General features: G+C 40.4%; 2 protein-coding genes across 3 annotated transcripts in view; one reads left to right on the top strand and one right to left on the bottom strand.

Moving 5' to 3' along the window:
- Nucleotides 1–343: 343 nt before the first annotated feature.
- cckar (cholecystokinin A receptor) lies at nt 344–9733 on the top strand. Its single transcript, XM_084713158.1, has 5 exons — nt 344–826; nt 2485–2736; nt 6498–6759; nt 7263–7390; nt 8957–9733. The coding sequence occupies exons 1-5, from the start codon at nt 700–702 to the stop codon at nt 9556–9558; spliced, it is 1371 nt and encodes a 456-aa protein (XP_084569284.1). The 5' UTR covers nt 344–699; the 3' UTR covers nt 9559–9733.
- Nucleotides 9734–13059: 3326 nt separating this feature from the next.
- Nucleotides 13060–25032, bottom strand: part of rbpjb (recombination signal binding protein for immunoglobulin kappa J region b) — a 68767-nt gene continuing 56794 nt past the window's right edge. For both annotated transcript variants that reach the window (XM_084713156.1, XM_084713157.1), the window contains 8 exons: nt 23800–23965; nt 23430–23604; nt 22912–23049; nt 22472–22584; nt 21143–21283; nt 20684–20839; nt 20337–20440; nt 13060–18399 (listed from right to left, as the gene is read on the bottom strand). In XM_084713156.1, the coding sequence (XP_084569282.1) occupies nt 18075–18399; nt 20337–20440; nt 20684–20839; nt 21143–21283; nt 22472–22584; nt 22912–23049; nt 23430–23604; nt 23800–23965 (1318 nt within the window). In that variant the 3' untranslated portion in view covers nt 13060–18074. The remainder of the gene's footprint in view (nt 18400–20336; nt 20441–20683; nt 20840–21142; nt 21284–22471; nt 22585–22911; nt 23050–23429; nt 23605–23799; nt 23966–25032) is intronic.

The following is a 25032-nucleotide window of genomic DNA, read 5'->3' on the forward strand; positions in this document are numbered from 1 at the left end:
TTCCAAAGAATATGAGTTTGTTTAGTTGTTGTTCTAATGACAGCCCATCCCTCCACCTATCAGAACAATTACAGCACGAGTCAATGAGCCTCCATATTGCTGCTGACATGCTCACATGAGATGCCACAGCAGGCAGTATCACAGGCCGAAATGGGTCAAGGGAACATATATGCCCTACAGTAGATGCACAACAGAATAGATTTTATTTCACTCATGCGTCTTCAATTTTCTGGCTTCAACATTTGTATGCACATCACTTGCAAATTAGAAATATTTGAGCTTTTTTGAAAGCAGACAGTACCTCCTACCATCTCTATTACGGCAGTGATATATGGCTGGGTGTTTTATAAAAAAAGAGAAAGGAGGGGAGATGCTGACTTGCTCAGACTCGGGCTGAGGCGGGCTGAGCGCTCAAGAATGCGATCCGTCCACATGTTGTCAGGAGCTGGAAACGCTGAGCGCCAGTGGAGCGCAGCGCACCACACTGGGAGCGCACGGAAAACTTACAGACAATACTCTTGTTTTTATTATTATTATTAGGCTAATATAGTTTTTTATTTGTTTTGAATCCACTGGAAGGGAACCTTACAATTTTGATTCTCTGGAGCATATCTTTTTTTTTTTTTTTTTTTTCTCAAGAGCATGACGAATGCTGTTCCTATGACTGATTTCACTTGAGGCTACAGGAGAGAAAGCGCAATGGAGACGTTTACAATACACGACATGCTCATAAATTCAACTGACCTGAACAAAATTCTATGTAATTTTGGGATCAAGAATATTTCGGAGTGCGAGAGTGAGCAGGACCCGTCACCAGAACCCCAAGGTACAGTGAATTTATCTCTTTATCAATATCAAATGTTATGTAACATCCCGACGATTTATTTAGAAACTTAATTTAAATTTTATTCAAAAAATTCGACCGATTGTCTGCACTGCTTTGGGCATTTTTTGTGTCAGCGCGCATTACGCGTATGGCTCAGGTCCTCCATAAAGCTGATGTAGTCTGCTCTGTTAGTAGTGACACATATGTTTGTCACTGTGCGCTAATTCTGCCAATGTCAAGTGCACATAACTGCTACTAGGCACTGAATGGCTACAGGATAGAGAATTAAATAGTATGCAGCATAAGAACTTTAATTCATATTTATTATGATGACACTCCAACATATAGACTCCCAAGGATTAATTTAAACCAAGATTAGTCCAGTTAGTTACATTAATCTAAGTCATGGCTGGGTGATATGGTTTATAGCTGCAGTAATATCTCTATGTTTTAAGGCTATTTCACGATATACAATATATATCTCAATTAAAACACATGTTCTCTGTTAGGGCTTGGCAACACAAGAATCAAATATTAAAATGTTTTAAACCTAATACCTCTCCTATTGTGACTATATTAAAGTCAAAACCTTATGCTTTAACAAAATATTACCACACTGAGATTTTTGATAAATAATCATCAGTGATGTGGATATAAAGGCTGTAAAGACAATCAGTCTGGTAAGTTCAGAAAATGAAATCATTTTACCAGGATGATCCAACCATAAAACCAGGATGAAACAACACTTAGGCCATATCATAATATAATGACAGTCTATTCAAAACTTAAGACACTATCTTAGTCTCAAATCATGATATCAGTATATCAATATATTGTCCGGCCCTGATCAGAATTTAGCAAATTAGGTTTAAAATTAGTAAATATAGATTTAAACTTAGACAGAACTGCTGCATGATTAAAAACTAATCTGTTTCTGAAATATATAAATCATAATTAATAGAGTAATTATATTTAATGTATATATAGAGATGCTTGCTTAAAATCTCTTAAAGTTGAATTTGAGTGCTCTGGTTAAGAAGCTAATAAAAGAGGGAGGAACTGTTTGATTTTCCGGCTGCTCTGCATTCCTTAACAAAACATTACACTGGTTGGTAACTAGTTAAAAAAGTTAACAAAATATCATGTCGTTTGCTGGTTAGGTAAAAAGTTAGTTAGCTCAGCTGATGACGATGGCTCATGATGGCTCAGCTGAAAAGCTCTAATTTCTCCTTCTTTGAGAAAATTATTATTATTATTATTGCATTATTATTATTATTGTTGTTATTGTTATTGCCTGGCAGCAACTGGCAGACAATTCTGATGGTTCAACTAGTGAAACCAAGAAGAAATGCATCATAAAACTCAATTTGGAGTTTGAATTGAGTTTGAGTTAAACTTGCCAGGTTTAAATTTGGTTAATCGGGTTTAGAAATAAATACCCAGCCATAAAATACTATTCTGCACAAACTGACCACCAAACTTCTGTACAGAAGTCCATTAATTAGTATTTAAGGAACATTAGTGTTGTAGGAGATGTAAATTAATTTAGGGATATAAGAAAGAGTGAGGATGAGTCAGAATAGGTCACATTTTAAGAATGACATAACCCAGACTTTATGCGCGTGTGTACTCATGTGTCTCCACACACTGTGTCTCAGACATCGACCAGACAGTGCGGATCGTCCTCTACAGCCTCATCTTCCTCCTCAGCGTCCTGGGCAACAGCCTCATCATCGCCGTCCTGGTGAGGAACCGGCGCATGAGGACCGTCACCAACCTGTTCCTGCTGTCTCTCTCCATCAGCGACCTGATGGTGTCTCTGGTCTGCATCCCCTTCACCCTCATCCCCAACCTCATGAGGGACTTCATCTTCGGCACCGGCATATGCAAGCTGGTCATGTACTTCATGGGTGAGTGACTGTCTTTGTTTTGGATGTTTAGTTATCTTTAAATTTTAATATATATTTCTTATTTTCTCTTCTTTACTCTTCCTTTATAGTTAAATTGATGAATGTGAAATACACATTCATCTTCATTTTCATGTAATTACTGTATACAAATTATTTCTGTCCTGGTTGATTAAAATGCATCTGGAAACTTATTTTTAACTGAATATAATGCATATTGTTTTTATTTGTTAGCTTTATAGGCATTCTCACTGTATGTTATACTCTAGTTATAATGTTGTGAAATAAATTGTTATAACATAAAGTCATACGTTTGTGTGTTGTAATAATGTGTAAATATCTTGTTATAATGTGAAAAAACATTGTATTGTAACAGTAAATTTTTCAGGTTATAACAGGATGCTGATCCGTTTTTCTTTTTCTGGAGTGGCAGCAATACACTGTTGTCATACTGCACCATTTCTTCCATCTCCAAATACTTCTGCCTCCCCAATGAAAATGATTCACTTCTTTGTGTCCATGGTGCATTATTATTATTGTGTTTTTGTTATTGCCTTGTTTATTGCATTAGCGAGGATAATGGAAGTCATCTTAGGCCACGTCCTGTGCAAGGTTCATTTCTCTGCACGTTCAAGTGCTCCTGGTGGTTTAATGAGCTTGAGCTAAAAATGAACTAAAAACAGCTCTGGTCAAAGGAAACATGTTGTCACAAAGTGTAGATTTACCTGGAGCCATATTTGCAGCAACAGTTCAGCTTTTCCTGCTACTATATTTATAATTTTTATCTGCGGCCCAGGCTTTTGTTTCCTTTTCTATTCGTGAATAATCACAGAGTCTTGGGCAAAATGATGGATGGTGTGAGGAACGACATGGGTAACAAAACTAACTTGTAATGAGGAATGCAGTCTATATCCAATCAGTTTGCACCAGAATGAAGTCAACAGAACTTTAAAGTCTCCCTTTACTCAAAAATGTGTTTGGCTTGTTGTTACTTCACTTGGATGTTTGAGTGTCAGTGTGCAGAATGGTTTATATGCAGAGTTTGACACTAAAGGCTGTTTTCACATGCATCCTCTGAAGGGTGAAAGGGTCTCACTTTTCTCCCTCTGAAGTTTAAGACGTGTGTGTACAAGCAGAATTTTCAGATGTGGAAACTCTAACCTCCGACAAACACAAACTGAGAGCCATGGAAACCATTTGTGATATTGTGACATATCCTGCCCAGTCACATGCTAAAACAAATAATAGACCCACAGATCCATCACAGCGTACCATTTCACTGCCTCGTTTGCTTTGCCTAGGCACGAAAAGCACACAGATTTACCAAGGTGCTAGTGGGGGGCAATAATGACGGGAGAAAAAGATGAATTTAAGGAGCACTGGGGTGGATGGATAAGTGAAATATGGTAGTTTTGTTGCCTAAACCTAACCAAACTGTGACTGTCACCTAAAATGATTCTCAACAAGTCTTTTTGAAAGTTGCATACATGCTATTGCTAACTTTACCGTGAAATGCACATCGTTTTTGGGCCTAGATGAGGCAAAACATGACACTGTCTTGGTGGACTGGCATGTCTGTTGCACACTTTTGCAGCATCATTACATTTTTAGTTGATATTGCAAACTTGTTGGCAAACAGTTACATATTAAAGCTCATTTATGCTCTTCGTCAGATACGCATACGGACACGGATGGAGCCGTTTGTCTGCACTCTGCACGCATTTCCTTCGTACTTGTGCATGTTTCCTGAAAGAGCAGTGACTTTGGTAGCCGTGAGGGCAGTGTAGCAGTACAGCCAATAGTTTAAGCAAGCTGCAACCACAGGACGTGACAAAGAAGTCTTACAAATCCAGAAGTATTGTAAATGACGTTCCTGACCGTCCAAAGCTGCCTTGTGCGACTAGAAACAACACTATGAGAGCGGTGAGAATGAACAAATCAGTAAAGTAAAGCTGTGGGCTGGACAGCTAAACAATAAGCTCAGACTATAGAGCTCCATGGGTGATAAATCTTTTTAATCATCACTGTAAATGACCCTCTTCATATTGACATTTGGTAGCCTATAAAACACTGATTGTGACTCCTTCAGATGTAAAATCTATGTATGAAAATGTCTAAAAACCAATGTTTTATATAAATGTTGTTGAAATGTTTACTTACATTATCCCAAATGTCTCCAATGATGTTAAAAAGCTTGACCTGCTTCAATGAGACAGAGCCAAAGGAGGTGAAACAGACAAAAAAAACCACAACTGTTGTTGTTGATGTTAATTGTCAATAAAATAATGAATACAAAAGTCTACACGTTTTCAAAGAACCACGCTGAACTTTTCTCCCTTGAGATGGAGTAATGGACTCCTTTGAAGCTGTTTTCTCCATTTCCTGTTGTTGCATGAAGAAAATTAACATAATCATGATAAACATGATCAAAATAGCACATAACCACATCAAGATGCCGACTTTTAGTTTAGCTTATAGTCTTAAAGCCAGCAAACTCATATAATTGAAAACCTGTACAAAATCCTTCGAAACATGTTCTCCATCACCGTACGGCTGAGTTTGAATTCTTCCTTTTTTACAAACACACATTTAGAAACAAAAAGACTCGTCACTTATCAATTTTTATACTTATTTCCAATTTAATTCACGTCTAAATGACTTCTCAAACAATCAATAACGGAAACCACCAACAGCTTCAAGAGAGATGAGTCAACCTCATGAGGGATGTGAATCAACTCTTGCTGGGTTTTAATTTGCTTTTAATTTTGATATATTCCCCAGGTTTGTTCCTCTGCCTCTCAGGAAGCCTCTGTTGGGAGCTTTGTAATAAGGTGCAGTCATTACAGATGATGTACTTTTACTAATATTTCATTTTTATCCAATTACAGGCCCGCGAGGAAATCCGATTTTCATTTTTCTCTGTACTTCCTGTCGCTCTGTTTATCCGTTCGGTGAGATCAGAGCGCCGTCGTCCAAGTTTATTGCCTCATTTGTCCATTTGTTTATCTGTTTATGTGTCGCTCCTCTCGGATTGTACATAGAGATTATTTGAATGTATTTATAGTTGTTCTTGTTATTGTTACTGAGTGTGTTAACGCTGATCTGGCAACAGGCAGAGCAGGCTGTGCTCTGTCGCTGCTCAACAGTTAAATTTAATGTGTCGACAAATTAATGTGCTGCAGCATCACATGCACTACAGTAAACACAGCGACATGTTGTGAGGATGCTGACCATTTTCGGTGTTAAAAGGCCCATGGCAGGGGGAGACAAACCAAAAACGAAAGGGAAGGGCTGTCTATTTTTACCTGGCTGAGAAGAGTCAAACGACAGCTATTTAGCTATTTATACCTTGACTCTGAATTTAGCTACAAAAGCAACAAAGTCCACGGAGGTTCGAGGTTGTGATGAATGAATGGGTCAAACACAGAGCTATCACTCAGGAGGCTGGGGAAATGCTTGGTTAAAGGCAACAAAACTACTTGGTTAAAGGCTGCAAGTCTACTTGGTTAAATGCAACAAAAGTACTTGGTTAAATGCAACAAAACCATGTGGTTAGAGGCAACAAACCTACTTGTTTCTAGTTTGTAGTATTTATAACTTGTACCGCAGCCTGCCACCAGGAGGCAGCTGAGATGCTTTCACCATCTTTTTCAGCGTGCGTGTTTTTATGAGATATTCTACACCAGTTTCTAACAAGTGATGAGCTCAACACTCAATCTGCCAACTTTTCAGAGATTTATTTTTTGGCTTCCTGATCTGTGCAGGTGTCTCAGTAAGTGTTTCCACATTCAACCTGGTGGCCATCTCCCTGGAGCGCTACAGCGCCATTTGCAACCCACTAACCTCCAGGACGTGGCAGACCAAATCCCACGCCGCCAAGGTCATCACTGCCACCTGGGTGGCGTCCTTCATCCTGATGCTGCCCTACCCCATTTCTAGCACCCTCAAGCCCTTCATCCGCCGCAACAACAGCACTGGGCACATGTGTCGCCTGGTGTGGCCCAATGACGTCATCCAGCAGTCCTGGTGAGCTGAAAATAAGTGCATCAGGGAGTGTCGTTGCCTTACTGTCCCACCAGGGTGTCTCACACTCAGATTGTGCCGCAGCTAAAGTAACCCATTGCTAATTTCAGATGGCCCCTTTATTGATTTTCTCAGTCTGGCGCTGCTGGTGAGAGACGACCACTGGGGGAAATCTTCTGGCACGACACAGATCCGACACTTCAAAATAAAAGCACACAATTTAAAATAATGTCTACTAATAAAGTCAAGTTGAACAGTACATTTATGTAGAAAGCATATTTGAAAAACAGCACATGTGCTCATCTGGACTGGATTAAATGATGAAAATTTTGTTACCATACCAACATACCAACTGCAAGAATCATGTTGTCATGTTGATACTAGCCTCAACTCAAGGGCAGGGCTTTCTAATTTTAGCAAAGCAATTTGGCTCTGGTGTTGATTTAAATTAGACACAGCATTTGTATGTTTGCATCCACTTACCCCCCTAAATTTGTCCCTTGCAGGTACGTGTCTCTGTTGTTGCTGCTCTTCCTAATCCCCGGGATCGTCATGATGACGGCCTATGGCCTTATTTCCCTGGAACTCTACCGGGGCATCAAGTTTGAGCAGTCCAGCAGGAAATCTAACAGAGGTATGACAGTAAAAACAGGTGATTAAAAGAAAGCTGGCAGGCTTACTACGATGGTCAAACTCGATCAGTTTTCTCCTTTTGTGTTTTCTGTGTTTAGATCTATGTGTTAGGCTCAGCTGTGTTGAAAATAAAACCAAACTTTAAACCTGTTGCAGTCGGACCTGTAAAAGTGACATAATAGTCCACATCTTAAAGGTGGATGTGCTATTCTAAAGAGAAGTTAACAAAAGGCTAGCTAACTGGGTAGCTAGTAGGGAAGAGTTGATCTGCATCCTCACACAGTTTAAGACACACACACTATATTACACGACACACCCTCTTAGATAACATCCTGGATTAGCGGAATTATTTGAACCCAAACCACGACCTTTCCTAAACCTAAGCAAGTGTTTTTACTTCCTAAACCTAACCATGTTGTTTTTCTGGCTAAATATAGTCTAAAGCAACTGTTTCAAGGAAGCATATTTTAAATAGCTAGTGTTTTAGCTAAGTTCTGATATGACTGTTATATTGGTTTTTCAGTGCACCCAGCAACATCCTTTCTTTTCAACATAGAGAAGCCAGGATATAGCATATTTAATTACAGGAAACAGGAAAGGAAAAGGTTGACTGAGGATCCAACAGGTGCCAAACTTGCTTCACTGTTGCTGACGCACAGAGTGAAAAGAGACAAGAGTGAAGAAAGGTTCATTTCTGAAAATAGGTGAATTTCCTGTTCATTCACTCCTTTGATGTCCCGAAAAATCCTCACACGAAGAGTTTTAAGTCTGACACTAAACCAACCAACTATGAGATGAATCATGACCATAAAACATTTGATTCAAAGCAAAAAGACAAAAAGATTAAAAAACTCAAAAAAAAGGGCAAAGATACAAGACTGTACATAATTATTTCAAGAGTGAAAGAACTACTCATCCCATAAACCCTTGTGAACAACACAGCTTCTTCTTAGATTTAACTTTTGTCATTATTTTGTGTTTATATTGTTATAAAGACTGTTGTAATATGTGGTAATATATTATATAACTTATATTCACTGCAGCATAACAACATTATTAGTATGACTCATATTAGCTAATGTTAGCTACCTGTCCAGCTGGCCTAATACCTGTTTGTAGCTGCAGTAAACATTTCCATGGTAACAGTGAGCTCCACCAATCAGAGACGTTGCTGTTATACTTAAGGATTGTATGTAATGTGGTATTTCTGCATGATATCGCAAATAAAACATGTTTTTTCTGAAAACAATTGGGGAATTTTACTTTCAGAACCTCACTGCTGAGCTCTATAAGGTGTGTCAGGACTACACCAACAATACTTTGAACCACTGAATCTGGTCTCTTTCCTTTAACTTGACATAAAACATAATGTTTTTCACCCTAATCTTCTGGAAATGCAGCCCTGGCTGTTAGGAGTTTTCCATTTGCAGGTCTTCAGTGACAGATATGAACCCAACTTGCAGGTCCAGGAAGGTTTTGTGCCTTCCTTTTTTAAAAAAAACTGCTGCTGATAAAATTTCACTCTCACACTCCGTTTTTTGTCTTCTCACATTTCCTCCTGTGACAGACAGACAATCCAGCACTGGCAGCATCAAGCCCGGTGACAGCGACGGCTGTTACATGCAGCCGTCAAAGAGGAAGAGCATTACAGGCAGCTTCACCAACTCCAGCAGCAAATCCACGATGGGCCGTGTGTGTGGCAGCAACTCCACGGCCAACCTGATGGCCAAGAAGCGCGTGATCCGCATGCTCCTGGTCATCGTCTTCCTCTTCTTCCTGTGCTGGACTCCCGTGTTTGTGGTCAACGCGTGGCAGGCTTTCGACCGGCACTCTGCCTACCGCCTGACCGGGGCGCCCATCTCCTTCATTCACCTGCTGTCCTACACCTCGGCCTGCGTCAACCCCATCATTTACTGCTTCATGAACAAGCGCTTCCGCCAGGGCATGCTGGCCACGTTCACCTGCTGCAGCTGCTTAAGGAGGGGCGGCGGAGGGAGCAGCGGCGGCTTAGGGAGGTCAGCTGGAACAGGGACGGCTAAAGGGGAAATGGGCAGATCAAGAGCGGGGCCAATGACCACTGAGCAGAACGGCCATACCCCGCCAAGCGGAGGCAGCACACGCTTCACCTACACCGGCATCCGTGCATCAGCCTGGAGTGAGCTGACCTAAACTGGACTGATTTGTGTGTGTGTGTGTGTGTGTGTGTGTGTATAAGAGCTCTGGCCCTTGAAGGAAATCTGCGGCGCGTTGTCTTAACATAAAGCCCTCACAGTGCTTATAGCACCAGTTTACGAGCAGCTATATTGCTTTAGCTTGGAGTGTGACATGACATGGTTATAACTGTCCATAACTATGGAGCTGCAGCGCTCTCACAGCAGAACAACACAGGCAGGAGCCGTATTCACAAACATACTGCAAAAACTCCTGAGAGAGCTCCTAAGTTAGCCTGAAAAATTATAGCGAGGAGCCCCATCTCTGGAGTGATTTAGGAAACTTTTATCTTAGTGTGGAGGTGTGGTTGACTCTGTTACCAGGTATGACTCATTCTTTTACAGAATTTGATTGGTTGATCAAAAAAAGAAATAACTCTTAGTGATAATTAGTATATATTTGATACTGAAATCAAGTTTTTTTTCTCTGTTAAGACATTATGTAATTTTGACTAATATTTAAGAACATCTCTGTTGAATAAATTGTAAGCCAGACTTTAAAACTAATCTACAGAATGTTTGAAAACACAGGCTTACCTGTGCAGTAGCCTTTTCACACACTGATAGTTGTTATATTTGTTTGCTTGTGTTTATTTACCATGCTGGTCATTTTAGCACTTAATAAATTTGATATCAATGGGGGAATCCTGCTGTGTCCATGAATGGCATTTTGTGAGCTGGCAGGGTGTGAACGTCCAGCGGAAATTAAATGAACTGCGTCACGATTGTGATCACTTTCCTTTCTAGTGTTGGACTGGTTTTATTTTCCTCTAGTGAAACACTTTGTAACATTGTTAAGAAAGGTGATTAAGTTTATTGTTATTATGTGAGCACAACTAGTAAGATTGATCACAAACATTATCTCTGCGTAATCTAATCAGTAGCATTTCATTAACTCACTGACATTCATTGTTTGGAGAGTATTTCTCCCACCCCTTTGTCTTTCTGCCATTTTCTCCTCTGCTGAAGAACCTCTTATAAGTCCTGCTCCCTACTCCCAACAGTTTTTCACCGTGGGAGCACTTGTAAGGGTGAAGATGTTTAGGTGAATGAACTTTTATCCTTACCAGGATCTACTCTTAACTTTGAGGGGATTTTCAGAGGTGCAACTCTTTGCAGTAGGTAGCTTTGTGAATACGGCCTCTGTTGTTTCCCTGAAGCTGGCAGAGTCCAGGCAGGATACCTGGTCATATAAAGTCTTGATGAAGGATCTCACACAGCAAGTGAGTGTTTTTATGAAGTAGAATACCAATTATTCTATACATTTACATTTAAGTCGTCATCTATGGCCACTGGTGGCACATGGGAGCCTTCTGCCAGAAATCTTTCTGCCAGAAAGCCTTTCAGTCAGCTTCACATGGGAGTCAAACCTCATTCTGTTGGGTGGAAGCTGTGTGCCTAACCCACTCACCCACCACAGCCCACTACTGGGTCGTGTTCAGTGACAACAAAACCAATCAAAACGTGTTTAAACAGAAAAGCTGGTGCGTTGTTCACCCTGTTGTGCACACCATCACACTGCACTGCCTTTTTAATATGGCGCCAAATGAGAAAAAAACGTACTTCAAAGCCTGTTGCACATCGTTGCACACTGTTTTGAGGACAAAAGGGACAAGAGGGACCAAACCAAAAGGGTCTTTCATACAGTTGAGTGTTTTGAACCCGGGTCACCACGTGAGAAATATCCAAAACCACAAGACAATCAGCTCATCAGAATTATCAAAAAAGTACATTTTCTTACTTACCTCATTCACACCAACGTCCGATGTGGTAAACCCCACCTACCCGGGTCTCAATGAAGCTGTTTTTAAAAAGACAGAAATGACGGGCATGAAATAACTGATCTGATCTTCGATCATATCTCATCTTTATCAAGAGTTTGTCTCATCACACAAATGGACAACTTTTTAAACTCAACTTTAAAGCCAACATGGACAAGAAGGCCTTAAAGAGCCCAGAGAAAAAGATAAATTTGTACATCTGCATTTCCATAAAAAATAGACATACAGACATAATTGCCAACAAATGGCTGCCTGGAAGCTAGGAAAATACATGAGAGAAATGGTAAGCACAAAGCAGCAGTGACTTAAACTATTCATGTTCTATTAGGAAACTGGCACACAAAAAAAAATCTCCAGAATGGCCCTTTAATTTCTTTCAGATGCTGGAGGGTGAAAAACATGCCTGTCACACAGCGATGTAACTGTACTCAGCAGCTTCAAAACAATCCTCCAGTGCACAAACAGTTCTGCTGTCGTCCTTGACCCACTGTGTGTGTGTGTGTGTGTGTGTGTGTGTGTGCGCCTTGGGGTTGTACTGTGTGTACGACGGGAACTGGAGAGAGGCCTTATCATTCTGTGTGACTTTAAACACCTGTATCTCCTCTTCTTCAAAGACTGAAGTCCCAGTATTACTCACCTGATTTCCACTGATAGTGTTAAATATACTGTTAGCAGCAGCAGCGTTTATGTAGCAACTTATTCCCATTTTGTCCTCTTGTATCAATACGTTGCAACGTTCATTGTATGACCAGTGTTGTTGTGTTAATTCTTACTTTTTAGGAGATTTTTGCTTTTAAAATATCTTGTGTTATTGCATGATATTGTGCCTATTTTGACAGCAGTCCTGTTAAACCTGCGAGCACACAACTGAATGTAATCCCAGTGATTTTACAGGTTTTTTTTATTTACATACATCTGAAAGTGGTTCTGCGAATGGTGTTGTGTTCTTTCGGTTATGCACAGACCATCTCCGAATATCCGACGTCTGGCTGACCATATAAAGACCTCCAGTGCCCAGCGTGCAACGGCGTCAGCCAAGACTCGGGGCACAGTAACGCGGAGCTCTTAACGGCTTTAATGAAAGTGGATCTAAAGGACAGAGGGCATTAGGGCCCGGGCAAGTGACGGAAAGAAAAGGGGGAATCTGCTGGGACTTCTTTCCAGGGATAAGAGCTCCATTTGGGCTTGGTATGCCCACAGGCCTACCCTCCTTCACCCTGCAGCCACTGGGAGACGCTTAACTGTCACTGGAGACTGGGCAAAGAAGAAAACGGCTCAACAAAATGCTTTTCTTTACATAAAAAGGGTAATTCATTTGTGCTCTTTCAGCTAAAACCTGAATCATTTAGTATGGAAGCCCATTCTGCCAATGTGATGAACCAATGAAACGAACTGAAATAATGAATTAGTATCTTAAAATAAGTATCTTATAACAAGTTTATGAGCGTTTATGTCTCATAAAATGAATTTCTGTCAAAATTATGAGCTAGTATTTCATAATTATGATATAGTACATCAAATCAGTGAAAAAGTTTCTCATTATAATACTCCTAGGATATTTTTTTCTTAACACATCGACAGAAATGGGCTTCCATCATTTTGGAAAAAACGAAAAAAAAAAAGAAGTGTAAAAAAAAAAAGTACATGCTTATTCTGACAATTAAAAACGTAACACAAAGTGAGATTTTATATCACTTTTTTATTTCTCATTTTTATGCCAATATTGCAAGTTTTTTTCTCGTTTTTTTCTTCTTTTAATGACATACAGATTTTGAGCATGACCTGGAGCTGCAATATGTACAAAAACAAACTAACGTATGTTATCAAAAAAACCGTCCCCTTTGTTTTGACGTTATTGCTAAATGTTACAAACGGCACAGGTTTCTACCATCAGCAACCCTTTGAGCACTGAGTATACTACCACAATGACACCTCTGCTTACCATTTACTAGAATAATACACAGATACAGTGAGAGTGAAAGATAGTGAAAGGACATGGAGAAGAAGAGGAGGAGGAGGAAATGACAACAAAAAAAAGGTGATCCAACCGTAGCAAAGCTAAGCATAACAGGCTGCATGTTAAAAAACAAAAAAGAAAAGGAGGGGAGGGGGTGAAACTCCAAATGTACATACATAAACATGAGCGATAAAGAGTGAGGATGAAATGTGTGAGAGAAAAAAGAAAGGTTAGCGCTCTGTAGTGCAAACAGCCAAATAGTCTTAAGGAGAAGTAAGGCTGAGTGCGACAGAGAAGGGCTCCACACTCCTTTTTTTTTAATATTTGTTTAAAGCTGCCTCTCACTCTGCCCTGTTTTGTTTAGCAGTGCATGAAAACTACATTATAAAAAGACATTTGGCATATTAGAGGATACATACATTGTTCAGAGCTCATTATAAAAAAACAAACAAACAAAACACAAGAACAGCTGCTTTTGGAAGAGCAAACACAAGTATGACCAGACACACAAAGAGAAAGAAACCAGTTATTTTTGTAAAAAGCATAGCTAATGAGATGGTGGTTTGTTTTTTTTCCTCTCTGAAAGCTTTGTCGCCAGGTTAATACAGCGAAGAAGAAGAAGAAGAAGAAGAAGAAGGCATGTAACATTACTTTTGACCGCTTATGAGTGAGGCGTGTTATCAAGTTATTCTGTATTCCTCCCTATCTCTTAAAACTCCAGGCGTTTTGAAGAGAAAAAATAAACTGTAAACCAGCTCAGATTGTCAAGGCGACACATTTTTTCGTTTTTAAAAGCATGCATCACCCCCTTTTTTTTTTTTATTCAGTTTGAGCAGATGTGACAAAGCTGCTCCGTTCAGACTCGCGTGAGGAGATGAAGAGGAGAGCCAGGGGTGGTAAAGCCTAAAAGAGGCGGCTCGACATGTAAACAAAAAAAACCCAAAAACATCCAAAAGCTCGAGGGTGGCTGGGCGAGGGGTGTGATGCTAATGCGGAGGCTATGTTAAAAAAAAAAAAAATTAGAGCTAGTAAACATAGAAAAAACACTCAAGTTAAAAATCTACAGTTAAGATTTCGTGACCTCCATCCTGCAGAGTAAAGGGTTCAGGTTGACCTGCAGCTTGTCACAAAGAGTTCAGTGTGAAGAAGCGCAAAAATATTCAGGTTTTGGACGCTACACTACCGCTGCAGCACCAACTCCTCGACAGTTCCAGGACAGACTGGAAGTGGCCTCTTTAAAAAAATACACTCCCAGGCCAACCTAGGCAGCACGGGCAATAATGCACTTTTCTTTTTCTTTTTTTTTTGACATAAGACAAGGGGAGACTTTGTACCAATAATTTAAAAAATATCAATATTACAATATAAAACATTTAACATTAATGACTGACAGGTGGGCAAGGGTGGTGAAACATGGGGCATAACTTAACTTTTTATCTTTTTTACAATGAAAGGGGGGTGCAAGCGAATCCTTTTTTGTTCCTATTTCAAGGGTTTGTAAGAAAAATTCAGAAATACTTCATCAAGCAGACATTCAAGTTACAGTATCGTTGTTCTTTTTCCCCGGAAGTGTATACAGTTGTACTGTAATACTAAAATCACAAGTATTGCCTTTGAATGTTTATCCACAACTGACCCTTTCTAAGCCCCGCCCCTTTTTGCTCTGCGCTCCAATAACAGTTGAGCTAGCTTGGTACTGGGCAGAACCTCGGTCAACTTTCTCCTTTCCTGTTTCCTCGACTTAGATTTGTGCTAGGCTCATTTACGGTCAAGAAAATCAAATCAGATAAAGTTGGTTTTTAAACTGGGGTCTTGAGATCAACGAAAATTTAAAAAAAAAATTACTTAGAGTGGAAACACTCAAAACCCTCTCAACTGGAGGTCCGTGGTCTAATGTGAAATTACTGTGGGGGTCCTTGATATGAAAGAGTTTGAGAACCCCTGTGTTAAAATATGATTCTGTGGGACACGTAAAAGTGAGTCACATCTTAAATTAGCTAATCTTAGCAAAACGCTGGCTAACTTGTTAGCTAACCATTCACGTAGATTAGCAAGATAATTAGCTAGGATTTGCTAAGCTAAGATGTGACGTGTGTCATATCACAGGTCCCCCAGCAACATCTTTTAACCATCTGCAGCTCGCTAGTCTCCATCAACGTTAACTAGCTAGTTACATCTAGTTAGCAAATCTATGTCAATCAACCTTTTGCTTAGGGGTTTGCTAACATGAGCTAACTTTAGTTGTGACTGTATGCAACTTTTACAGGTCCACATATTTTAAACATCTTCAGCTTGCTTTTGATTTTAAGACCAGAACTGAAAGACAGAATCAACAGTTTTCCCAGTATTTGTTTTCTTAAAATTGAAAGTCAGATCGAATCGGTTTGGTGAATCGTGACAGACCTACTAGTTAATCTTAATCAATCATTAACTAGCTTTTTACAACTGATTATTAATGCTTGAAAAATGCTAGTTAACTAGCAAGCTAATCTAAGACGAACCAAGTGCATCAGCCTAAATACAGGAAACAGGAAAGGAGAAAGACGACCGAGGCTCCACCACAAGTTTGCTCAACTGTTACTTCAACACGGCGCAAAAAGAGGTGTGACTTATGAAGAGTCAATTATCATTTGGATCCTGGTGGAAGACAGAAAAACCTTGTGAATCCTCAAGGTTTTCCTTTTTTTTTTTTCTTTTGGAGAGCAGTTGGAGCACACTTTGAAATGGAGCGAGTCTGACTCAATATTCCATTACAGCAACTACATATGACAGTCACGCACACATCCGCACACACAAACACACACATATATATTTGCTGGCTGGTGAACTAGTGCTCAGGCGGACAAAGACGATGAAAATGACCTGTACAATATTGCTGTTATGTTTGGAAAATGCACATCTTCAATAATACACATTTAGAAGGCCTTTATACTCCTACAGGAGACGCGGTCGGTCGCCATGAAACACAGATGAGTGCAACTACTCAATGTACACACGCTTTGTTTTTCTGCAAAGATAATAAACCACAGGAGATCCTTTTTTTTTTTTTTTTTTCTTTTTGAAAAAAGAAGGCTGAAAAGAGCTTACAGCGCTCACTGTGAGACATTGTACCAAAAGTGAAAAGGTGCTGGGCACCGCATGAGAATAAAAAACTGGGCTCATTGTACTTGTACACCAAAAAAAACGAAGGCCGAGAGATCCTTCAAGAAGGCTGCTTTGCATGACGACGTGGTTTCTGGAGCCGCAGCAGAATCGAGCTTGAAAACAGCAGAGCTCCCCGTAATAAGAAGCGAGGCATTAGCTTGTTTTTGTGCTATGCAAAGGTTCTTCCAAGGTGAGTAAACAGCAGATAAGAAAAAGTGAAGTTGTTTTGTAGTAATTGAAGTTATCAGTTAAGGCCACATCAAATTGAAAAGTCTTTTTTTTTTGGAGTTAAATGCCACCAGAACTACAGCACACACTGGAAGACACCTCGCTAGGTGTTGAGAGACAAGTTTCACAACATTTTCTGATACAGTGACCGATAGAGCAACAGATACAGGATATTAAGATATGTGACCGGTTTGACTGTGCACACAGTAAGAATATACAGTACTAAGGCTATCCTTTAACGCTTGTAACATTAGTTTGACTTGTTTTCGTAACCATGGAAGTCTAGTTTTTGATGTATTCTGCAAACGTTGCTATGGCTCCATGTTGAGATGTACTGATGTGTATACTTTCCGAAAGGAGACATAGCGCACATAGAGTATTGCAGGCAAGGCAGAGGCGTTGCTTAAAGCTTTTCTTTTTAAAGACTTCATAAAAACCAATGATAAAACATAGGCCCTCTGAGGTTATTCCCCGATTAAAAAAAAAAAAAAAAAGGACAAACATAAAACAACCTTCGCTTATGTAAAATAAACAACCCAGACTTCAGATTTTTTTTCCCCAACAGAAGAAGAGAGAGTATCAAAACAAAAAAGTTCAAAGCAGGCGTTTGTAGTAAGGTCGCAATAACATACAGGTTGGGGGGTTTTGGACCTCAAAAGGGGGAAAACAAAGCCCAAGCTCAGAGGAAGAATAGAAACTATTTGGTAACAAAAGTGTACTATATGTTTAATACAAAAAAGGTATGGAGAAAAATGTACCTTTACTAAAGCTTATACAAGATCCTTGGTCCATAAAAACTATGTTATCATCACGTTTTATGTGAGTCCCTCTGCATCCTCGTGCTCCCTCCAACAACAATACATCCAGCCCTCTTTTGAAACCACAAACGAAGGCGAAGGAACGCAAAACAAAAAGGAATAATTATAAAACAAATGGGGTCGGGCGGGCGGGCAGGGCGGGAGGGGGAGCGCACAAAATATACTTTCCTTTCCGAGAGGATTTTTTGTACACGCCGGTGGATGTATTGTTGTTGTTGCAGCCGTAGAAAGGTGCTGGTGCTCTGAGCCTGCATTCCAAACACCAGAACTGGATCGGCAGGTCCCTAAAGTAACCACAGGAGAGGGGGCGTGGCGAGGAGCACTTTTCGCTTATTCCCGTTGGCTGACAACACGGTGGTGTCACTCCTCCTTCAGATTTCCCCTGCGTTCGCTCCCACCGATTTGTTTCAGCTTCTTTGTATCCAATATTAATACGCAGCACTTTAGAGTGAGTCAGTTTTTGTTTATTATTTCCCATAAGTCTTCATATACCTTGTGGTACGTTTGCTCTCAAGGCATATCGTATTGAGCGGCCCCCCGGTGTGCGTTAGGAGACCACGGCCGCGGCGGTGGAGGATGAGGATGTGACTCCCGCGCTGGAGGTGCTGTTGGGGCCGTAGACGCCGGGGCCGGCCTCCTGGCTGTTGTTGCTGAGCAGGCTGGAGTTCCCGGCCCGCAGGATGGCGCCGGCGGCGCTGCAGTGTGGCCGCGGCCCGGGCTCCGGCGTGTAGGTGAAGGTCAGTGTGGTGGAGTAGATGATGCCATCGTTCCTAACCAGCGTGACGGGCACCTGGACGGGCTGCCGCACCCAGCGCCAGCCCTCGCGGAAGGCAGAGATGTCGGGCACCACGCACAGCATGCTCTCCCCACACCTGCAGCGTGATTGGTGGGAAAGAAACACAGACAGTGACGTCATTGGGCAATTCAGGCTCCTGATACTAAATCAGAGGTGACAAAGGCCTTTATGGCACCAACTGAATTGCATTTCACACCATACCAAAGTCGATAATGTAATAACTGGCCAATAATGTGAATATAATTTCTGTACCAGTGTACAACATAAGTTAGCTGGGTTTAAAGAAAATCCTAAAAAATGGAGCCAACAATGTAATACTATGTTTGCATCACTATCGTTGAATTTTATTATTTCCATGACCCTCTACTTTAGTTTCACTTTAGATACTACTTGGTCTTGACAAGGATTACAGCTGAAATAGTTAATCTGTAAATTGATGAAATCATTTTTAAAGCAGAAGTATCCCAATTCACATTCTGTAATTCTGACTTCTCAGTTGTGAGGATTTGCTGCTTTTCTACTAAAAACAGTACATATATTGTAGCCAAGCTGAAAACAGCTTTATGATGCACATTTAGTCTCCATAGCAAATACTAATTTGCAACAGCTGTCTCTAGAAGGGCTTTTAAGAAAATAAGAGACTGAAACATATCCGTGTATCACATTTTGTGGTTTACTGAATTACCTGGGAAAACAACTGAGAGGCTGTTTATGGCTCAAATAACCAGATGAGAATGTTTTAGGTAATTCAGCAAATCAAATACCTGATGAAACAATTTACTTCATCACACTGAATCAAAAGTCTTTCAAAAAGCTTGAAGTATCATAATTTATGTGGGACACATCTACATGTGGCTCCCTCTGTCTCCCTCCCTGCGTTTCCTGTCTGCATCGCGGCAGTCACTGTGAAATAAAGGCAAAAATGGCCCCTGTCAGTCTGTAGGACTGCAGTCAGGGAGGTCCCGCTGTTTCACTGACAGAGGGGTGGGTGGTACTGATAAACAAATTAAATCCCACCGGTCTATAAAACCTGACATGGCAGAGGAAAAGCTAAAGCTAAGGTATTTTACAAGAGTGCAGCACTGCATGACCCTGGCTCTGAAAGCGTCTTTGGCTCGCTCACCGCCCAGGTTTAAAGAAGAGGGATGGACAGATTTTTCAGCTTGCTGAGATGAATATTTATTTCTTACATTCAGCCATTCTGCTATTAGATATTCACAGGATCTTGAGTATTAACCATTTCGAAAGTTTTTATTCATTGAAATTACAATACTGACTTATTCACGTCACCATGATATTCATTAAACTTAAATCTTGCCATTTTCCATCTCTGTATAATCCATATCAAATCCTTAAATTAGCTGGAGTAGACACTTTGTATGGTAATAGGAGAAATTCTTGCTCGTCTGGTGCAGACAATGGATCTCATTTTGGAGAGGAAATGCAAATAGCTTGGTAAATCACAGTATGCATAAAAAAAAAAAGGGGAAAACAGTATATAAGAGCACGGTAAAGATGTGACCTGACTCCACTGGCAAAAACTTCTGACTTCTGTTTTTTTAAAGGTTTAGTTTGGATTAACACAAAAAACAGAAAGAAAAAAAAACAGACCAAGGCAATGATGGACCAGCAACTCCTGTGTTCTATGAGGTCAAATTATTGTTTTTTTTGGCCAAAAACATCGGTAGCAAGAAGAGAATAACCTAACAAGCTATAACTTCAGTTTACTGTCAGAAAAGGCCATCTGATGGCAAGGTTAAGTGAAAAAATATTCTAAATATAGTGTACAATCAAAATGATATAGATTTTTTTAGGGTGGTTAAAATATATTTTGCCACCAACCCTGTCCACAGAGGTTTATTGCTCAGTTTTCATGCTGGTACTCCTCTCTGCTTCTCAAAACTGTGGCCCTGCTGATCGGCATCTACTGTAGGTAATACACTAACTATCAACAAGTACCTCAAGTACTGGAACTATCCCTTTAATGAAAACGAAACCGAAGCAAAGACACACCTGTACATGGTCTCAGCCTCGACATCTCCGAACCAGACCCGCAGATTTGGAGTGAAGTTCTGTCCTGTCAGCTCCAACATGGCAACGTCGCCACCACCATTTAGCTGCAGACAAAAGAAGTGAACTTTATTTTCAATTCTGTAATATGTAGAGGACAAAAAGTACAAAGAATTTAAATATACATAACAAGTTATGGAGTTATGGACGGGGTCAGATGAGACAGAAAAAGGCACAGATAATAAAGGATTTAGAAAACCACTAAAACTACACTGTGCATATTTATGTTCAGTTATGTGAATTATAAAAGTACAAGCAAAACTCAAACCGTCTCTTCAGTGTGTACCTACCTGTAAGCTCTCTACCACAGGCACGGGGGTGACAGGCGAGTGGACGGGGCCCATGCCCTCGTAGAAAGTGTATTCGGCCTTGTCTGTGCTGATGATTGTCCAGGAGGCGCCGTCATTGATCATCTCCTTGTTTGGTTCCTTTGGGCATGGAGTGGCCTGGAAGAAAGAGAGGCAGTAACAACGTTAATGCACATGAGGGGCAGAAATAATCACAAAAAATTACACCTAATCAAAGACTACAATCAAATGTCCGTCTTTGACGTAACAGCTGTCTAAATGAGTAAAAAACGTGGAAGGTGAGCGGACGACTTCTTCAAAGAAAAAAAATGTCATCTTGTCTGAAGCTGAAGCAATCATCCTCAATCATCTGTAAAGAGTGTCAGATGAGATCTGAGGGTGAAGTGACTCTCCGGATTGATGGGTAACCAGTGGAGAGACAGCAGATGTAAAGTCACTCACTTGAAACTGGATGATCCTTTCTTGGGAAAGGCACAGGTACATGCGTTCTGTGTCCTTCAGGTAGAAGGCACACTTGTGGAGCTGGGAGACGGGGTCGTCGGCGTCCAGCAGCGCCGTCTGCTTGTCCACCTTACGGATGATCTGGGAAAGAAACAGAGTGAGATTAGCCGGCCGGAAGGCAGACGAAAGAATGCGAGGGACAGGAAAAATGAAACAGGAAGAAATTAAATAAGATTAGAGAGGAAGAAAAGCAGTAAAGAAAGATGGATGAACAGAAGGACGGCACAAAGAAATCACAAATAACTGTGTGACTAGAAGGGAACATGGTACCGATTTCACAGAGAAATCTTTCTTTGAAAAAACACTTTAAAAGGAACAGTTAGACAATGTGGGAGACACTTATTTACTTTCTTGCTGAGATTAGATAAGATGAAGATTGATACCAGGTCTCATACATACATACATTGCAAGGCCGCCAAACATAAGTATCTTTTTTAAAATGTATTTTTAAGAAGTTGTTTAAACTACAGCATGTTGTACCTGCAGCAAAGTCCATTCAGGAATCATGTTAGGAACAGTTGAGAGACAGCATGTGTGTGTGACGGTGAGAATGCAGTTAGTAAATAGCATTACAGCAGTGCGGTGCGAGTACAGTTTAGGTTATTTGTAGATGAATAAACGCTACAACTTCTCAAGACCCGAGCCAAGTTCCTGTGCTCTACTTGCCAGCTTCTGCTTAAAGTGACGGGGGTTAGCCTCAAAGTTAGCGACAACTTCAGCCCAGGTTCACTTAAACTGGACTGACCTTTAAGTTGGACCAGTTATTCTCATTTTTGAATGTTGGTCACTGGGTCATACTGCTTTTCTGGCAGAAACTCTGCTCATTATTTGTCTATTGAAAGAAAGCTGTAATCACTTTAATCAGCACCATAACGTCTGACATCTATGCACTACTGTCATCACTATTTTGCCTATTAGGATGACGTGAAACGGGCTGGATCATAATGGAGATTTCAAAGGGGGATGTCAGAGAAGCGAGTAACCGTGATATCTGATGAAATGTCATGGTCATTTTATTATTTATCACAGTAAATATATTACACATTTTTCCTTTGAGGACAACCTAAACAATTTTGTTTATCCAATGAAAATTTACTCTGACAAAGTCAGTGTGTCAAACTGCTCCTTTAAATGATCTCTATCTGCAGTGAATTTGGGGTTATTTTCCTTTCTTTTAACTCTCTTAAGTGCTGCTGTCATGAGCCTCATTCAAGTTTCTGTTTCTGTTCTGATCTTTCTGATCTGAGGCGGTGCAGCGTTTCTTTTTACCAGTCTGGGCAGGGCCATGCCGGTGACGGAGCAAACCAGCTTGACTGTCTGGCCGTAGTGGATGTAACCGTCTCTCACAGTGAACTCTTCTCCTTCTGACTCCTCGTCATCCACTGAAAATACAGAAGAAGAAAGAAGAACAAGAAAGTCAGCCGCCTACAACCCTTCACACTTTCAACACACACAACTTCACACTTTCTACACACAAACCCACATTCAAACAATCTGTCACTTTCTTTGGTGGAGATGAATCAGCTGTATAATTACTATAGAACAGCAGCGTGGGTTACATTTTCAACAAACAGAGAGAGACGTGAACAGACAGTGTCAAACCACATTCCTCACATGCTGAACTCTGTGTACTTTGAAGCATTCCTAAAATCATCTGTATGTTTGTGTTGCAGCAGCAGTAGTAGCAGCTCAGGCTGAATGAGGCTTACACAGGTGGATGTAAAAGGCGCCCCACTGCTGGGAGCTGGCGTGAAAGTTGCCACCCTCCACGTGTAGGTAGCGCGTGCTGACTGTTTGGGACCGCAGCCGGTTGAACAGTGCCACCTTGGTCCCTGATGCGATGCACACTGTGGACAAACATGAATGCAGACGGGCAGGTTACACATTGACCCAAAACATGACAGTGGAGCAGAGCAGGTGATGCTACAGGTGACAGAACTGGGTTACTGGACACTCAGATGAAGCTACACTGCCCTCTAGTGGTTGAAAATAATAAAGATAATGATAAAAACACCCTATTGATTAGTTTCACAGATCTTCATTGTCGTATATCCTCCTTTGACTGAAAAAGTAAATATAAAGGCCACATTTTACTGTAATTGCAAAACATATCACAGCTACTGACAAACAAAAGAGTCTGGTAGCAAAAGTATCTGAGGCAGAAATAGCATTTAATAGTCTGCAACGGTAGAAATAGTGTGTAAGACGCAGACGAGCATGAACTCACAGTCAGCGTTTTTGAGGGACTGCTTCTTTTTGGAGGGCTTGGAGATGACTTTGATCCTCTTGCTGAGGAAGACACCGATGTCAGCGCTGTTGCCGTAGAACATCTTGACAGACAACATGAAGTGCTTTCTCTTGTCGGAGTCAGATATGTACAAGGTTTTGGCTGTGCAATAATTCTGGAGGACAGAAACAGGTACAGGGAAAAAAATCAGAACACATTAGATCATATTTTTCTGCTGCATATAGATTCTGTGCAACCTCTCTTTAAAAAAACAGCACACAAACAAAGTTATATGACACATCTGTTATATTTATTACCACTATCAACAGAAAAATGGTTGGAATTAACATCTGAAGGTCTGTTTTTGTACCTTTCCCTCTAAGTTGAGCTGCTGCATTTCTTGGTCGCTGTTGCCAATGCCGATGAAGGCACAAGGCTGCGACTCCTGCTCGGAGCAGCCGTCTCGCTCCATCTGTTCCTTCTTTTTCTTCCAGCCGCTGCCCATCAGGTAAACGCAGGGAGGAGGGCAGAAGAACCTGGACACGTGCACAAAGATTTAGGAATTTTTGGACTCAAATCCCCCTAAAAGACAGATCTCCTTTCTCTTTTATTGATTCGAATACACAATTTTATATTAGCAGAGAATTAAACTTGGTCCCACATCAAATAAGACGCGCATGTGAACTGCTTTAGCTTTAAACTTGTGAAGATGTCTGATCAGAGACTCACTTTAAAGATATTTTATTGGGAATATCTGCAGAGGCATTCACTTAATGAGATAAAATCCTTGGTTTATTTGAACGATTTGTCATTCATTTTCCAGACAATGTTACTATTCAGGAAATTAGGGGCTTTTTTTCACGTAGAGAGAAAAATTGTGTTGATATGTGGTATAAACAAAAATTCTGAATTTACAGTCTCAAAAAGAATAGCTATAGTTATAGTGTTGATCCTTATGAGGTATAATTTACACAAAAATGGGTAATCTTGATAAACCTGAGTTTTCCTTTAGGACAGGAACCTTGTCTGCAGCAGAATTTGTAAAATCAATGAAATGCTAAATGTTTGTGATCCTTTTCTGTAACTAATATTTCTGCCTGTTACTGTAGACATAAGTATATTTTTAATCTATTTGCCTTAATGAAATGAAAACAATTACATCTACCTGACTGTCTCAGAATGTTTGGGGCTTCAAGATCAACTTCTACATTATTTGTTATTGAAAAAGTGAGAGAAGTTATATTTTTGAAGAGTTAATTTCAAACTTAACACCTGTTTCAATGGTACAAACTGGACAAAGTGCCCGTCTTCATTTACACCAGAAGAGGGCAGGGTTGCACCAACGCTCAAACAAGACAGTCAGAAACCGTTATCAACACACTGTTCTGTACAATTCAACTCAACACTCTTTCCTTGAGCTGTGGAGCCTAATTTAGCAGATGTTAACATGAGCGGTCCAGCATGAAACTGATCTGCTGAAATATAAACCAGAATTTGAAGAAAAAGGTTATTTTTTTCCATTTCGGTGTTTCGTACTTTTCCTTCTCTCCTCCCTTGAAACACTTTGTAACATCAAGTACAAAATTCCATTAACGAAAAAACA

Source organism: Lutjanus erythropterus, chromosome 23 (genome assembly GCF_056507025.1).
Source record: "Lutjanus erythropterus isolate fLutEry1 chromosome 23, fLutEry1.hap2, whole genome shotgun sequence".
Taxonomy (NCBI): domain Eukaryota; kingdom Metazoa; phylum Chordata; class Actinopteri; order Lutjaniformes; family Lutjanidae; genus Lutjanus; species Lutjanus erythropterus.

What these genes read in the sequence shown, in the direction of transcription:
- cckar (XM_084713158.1), top strand. Translation starts at nt 700, where the DNA reads ATGGAGACGTTTACAATACACGACATGCTCATAAATTCAACTGACCTG. An exon ending in GACGTCATCCAGCAGTCCTG is followed by an intron (nt 6,760 to 7,262) that starts GTGAGCTGAAAA and finishes TGTCCCTTGCAG; the next exon opens with GTACGTGTCTCTGTTGTTGC. An exon ending in CAGCAGGAAATCTAACAGAG is followed by an intron (nt 7,391 to 8,956) that starts GTATGACAGTAA and finishes CTCCTGTGACAG; the next exon opens with ACAGACAATCCAGCACTGGC.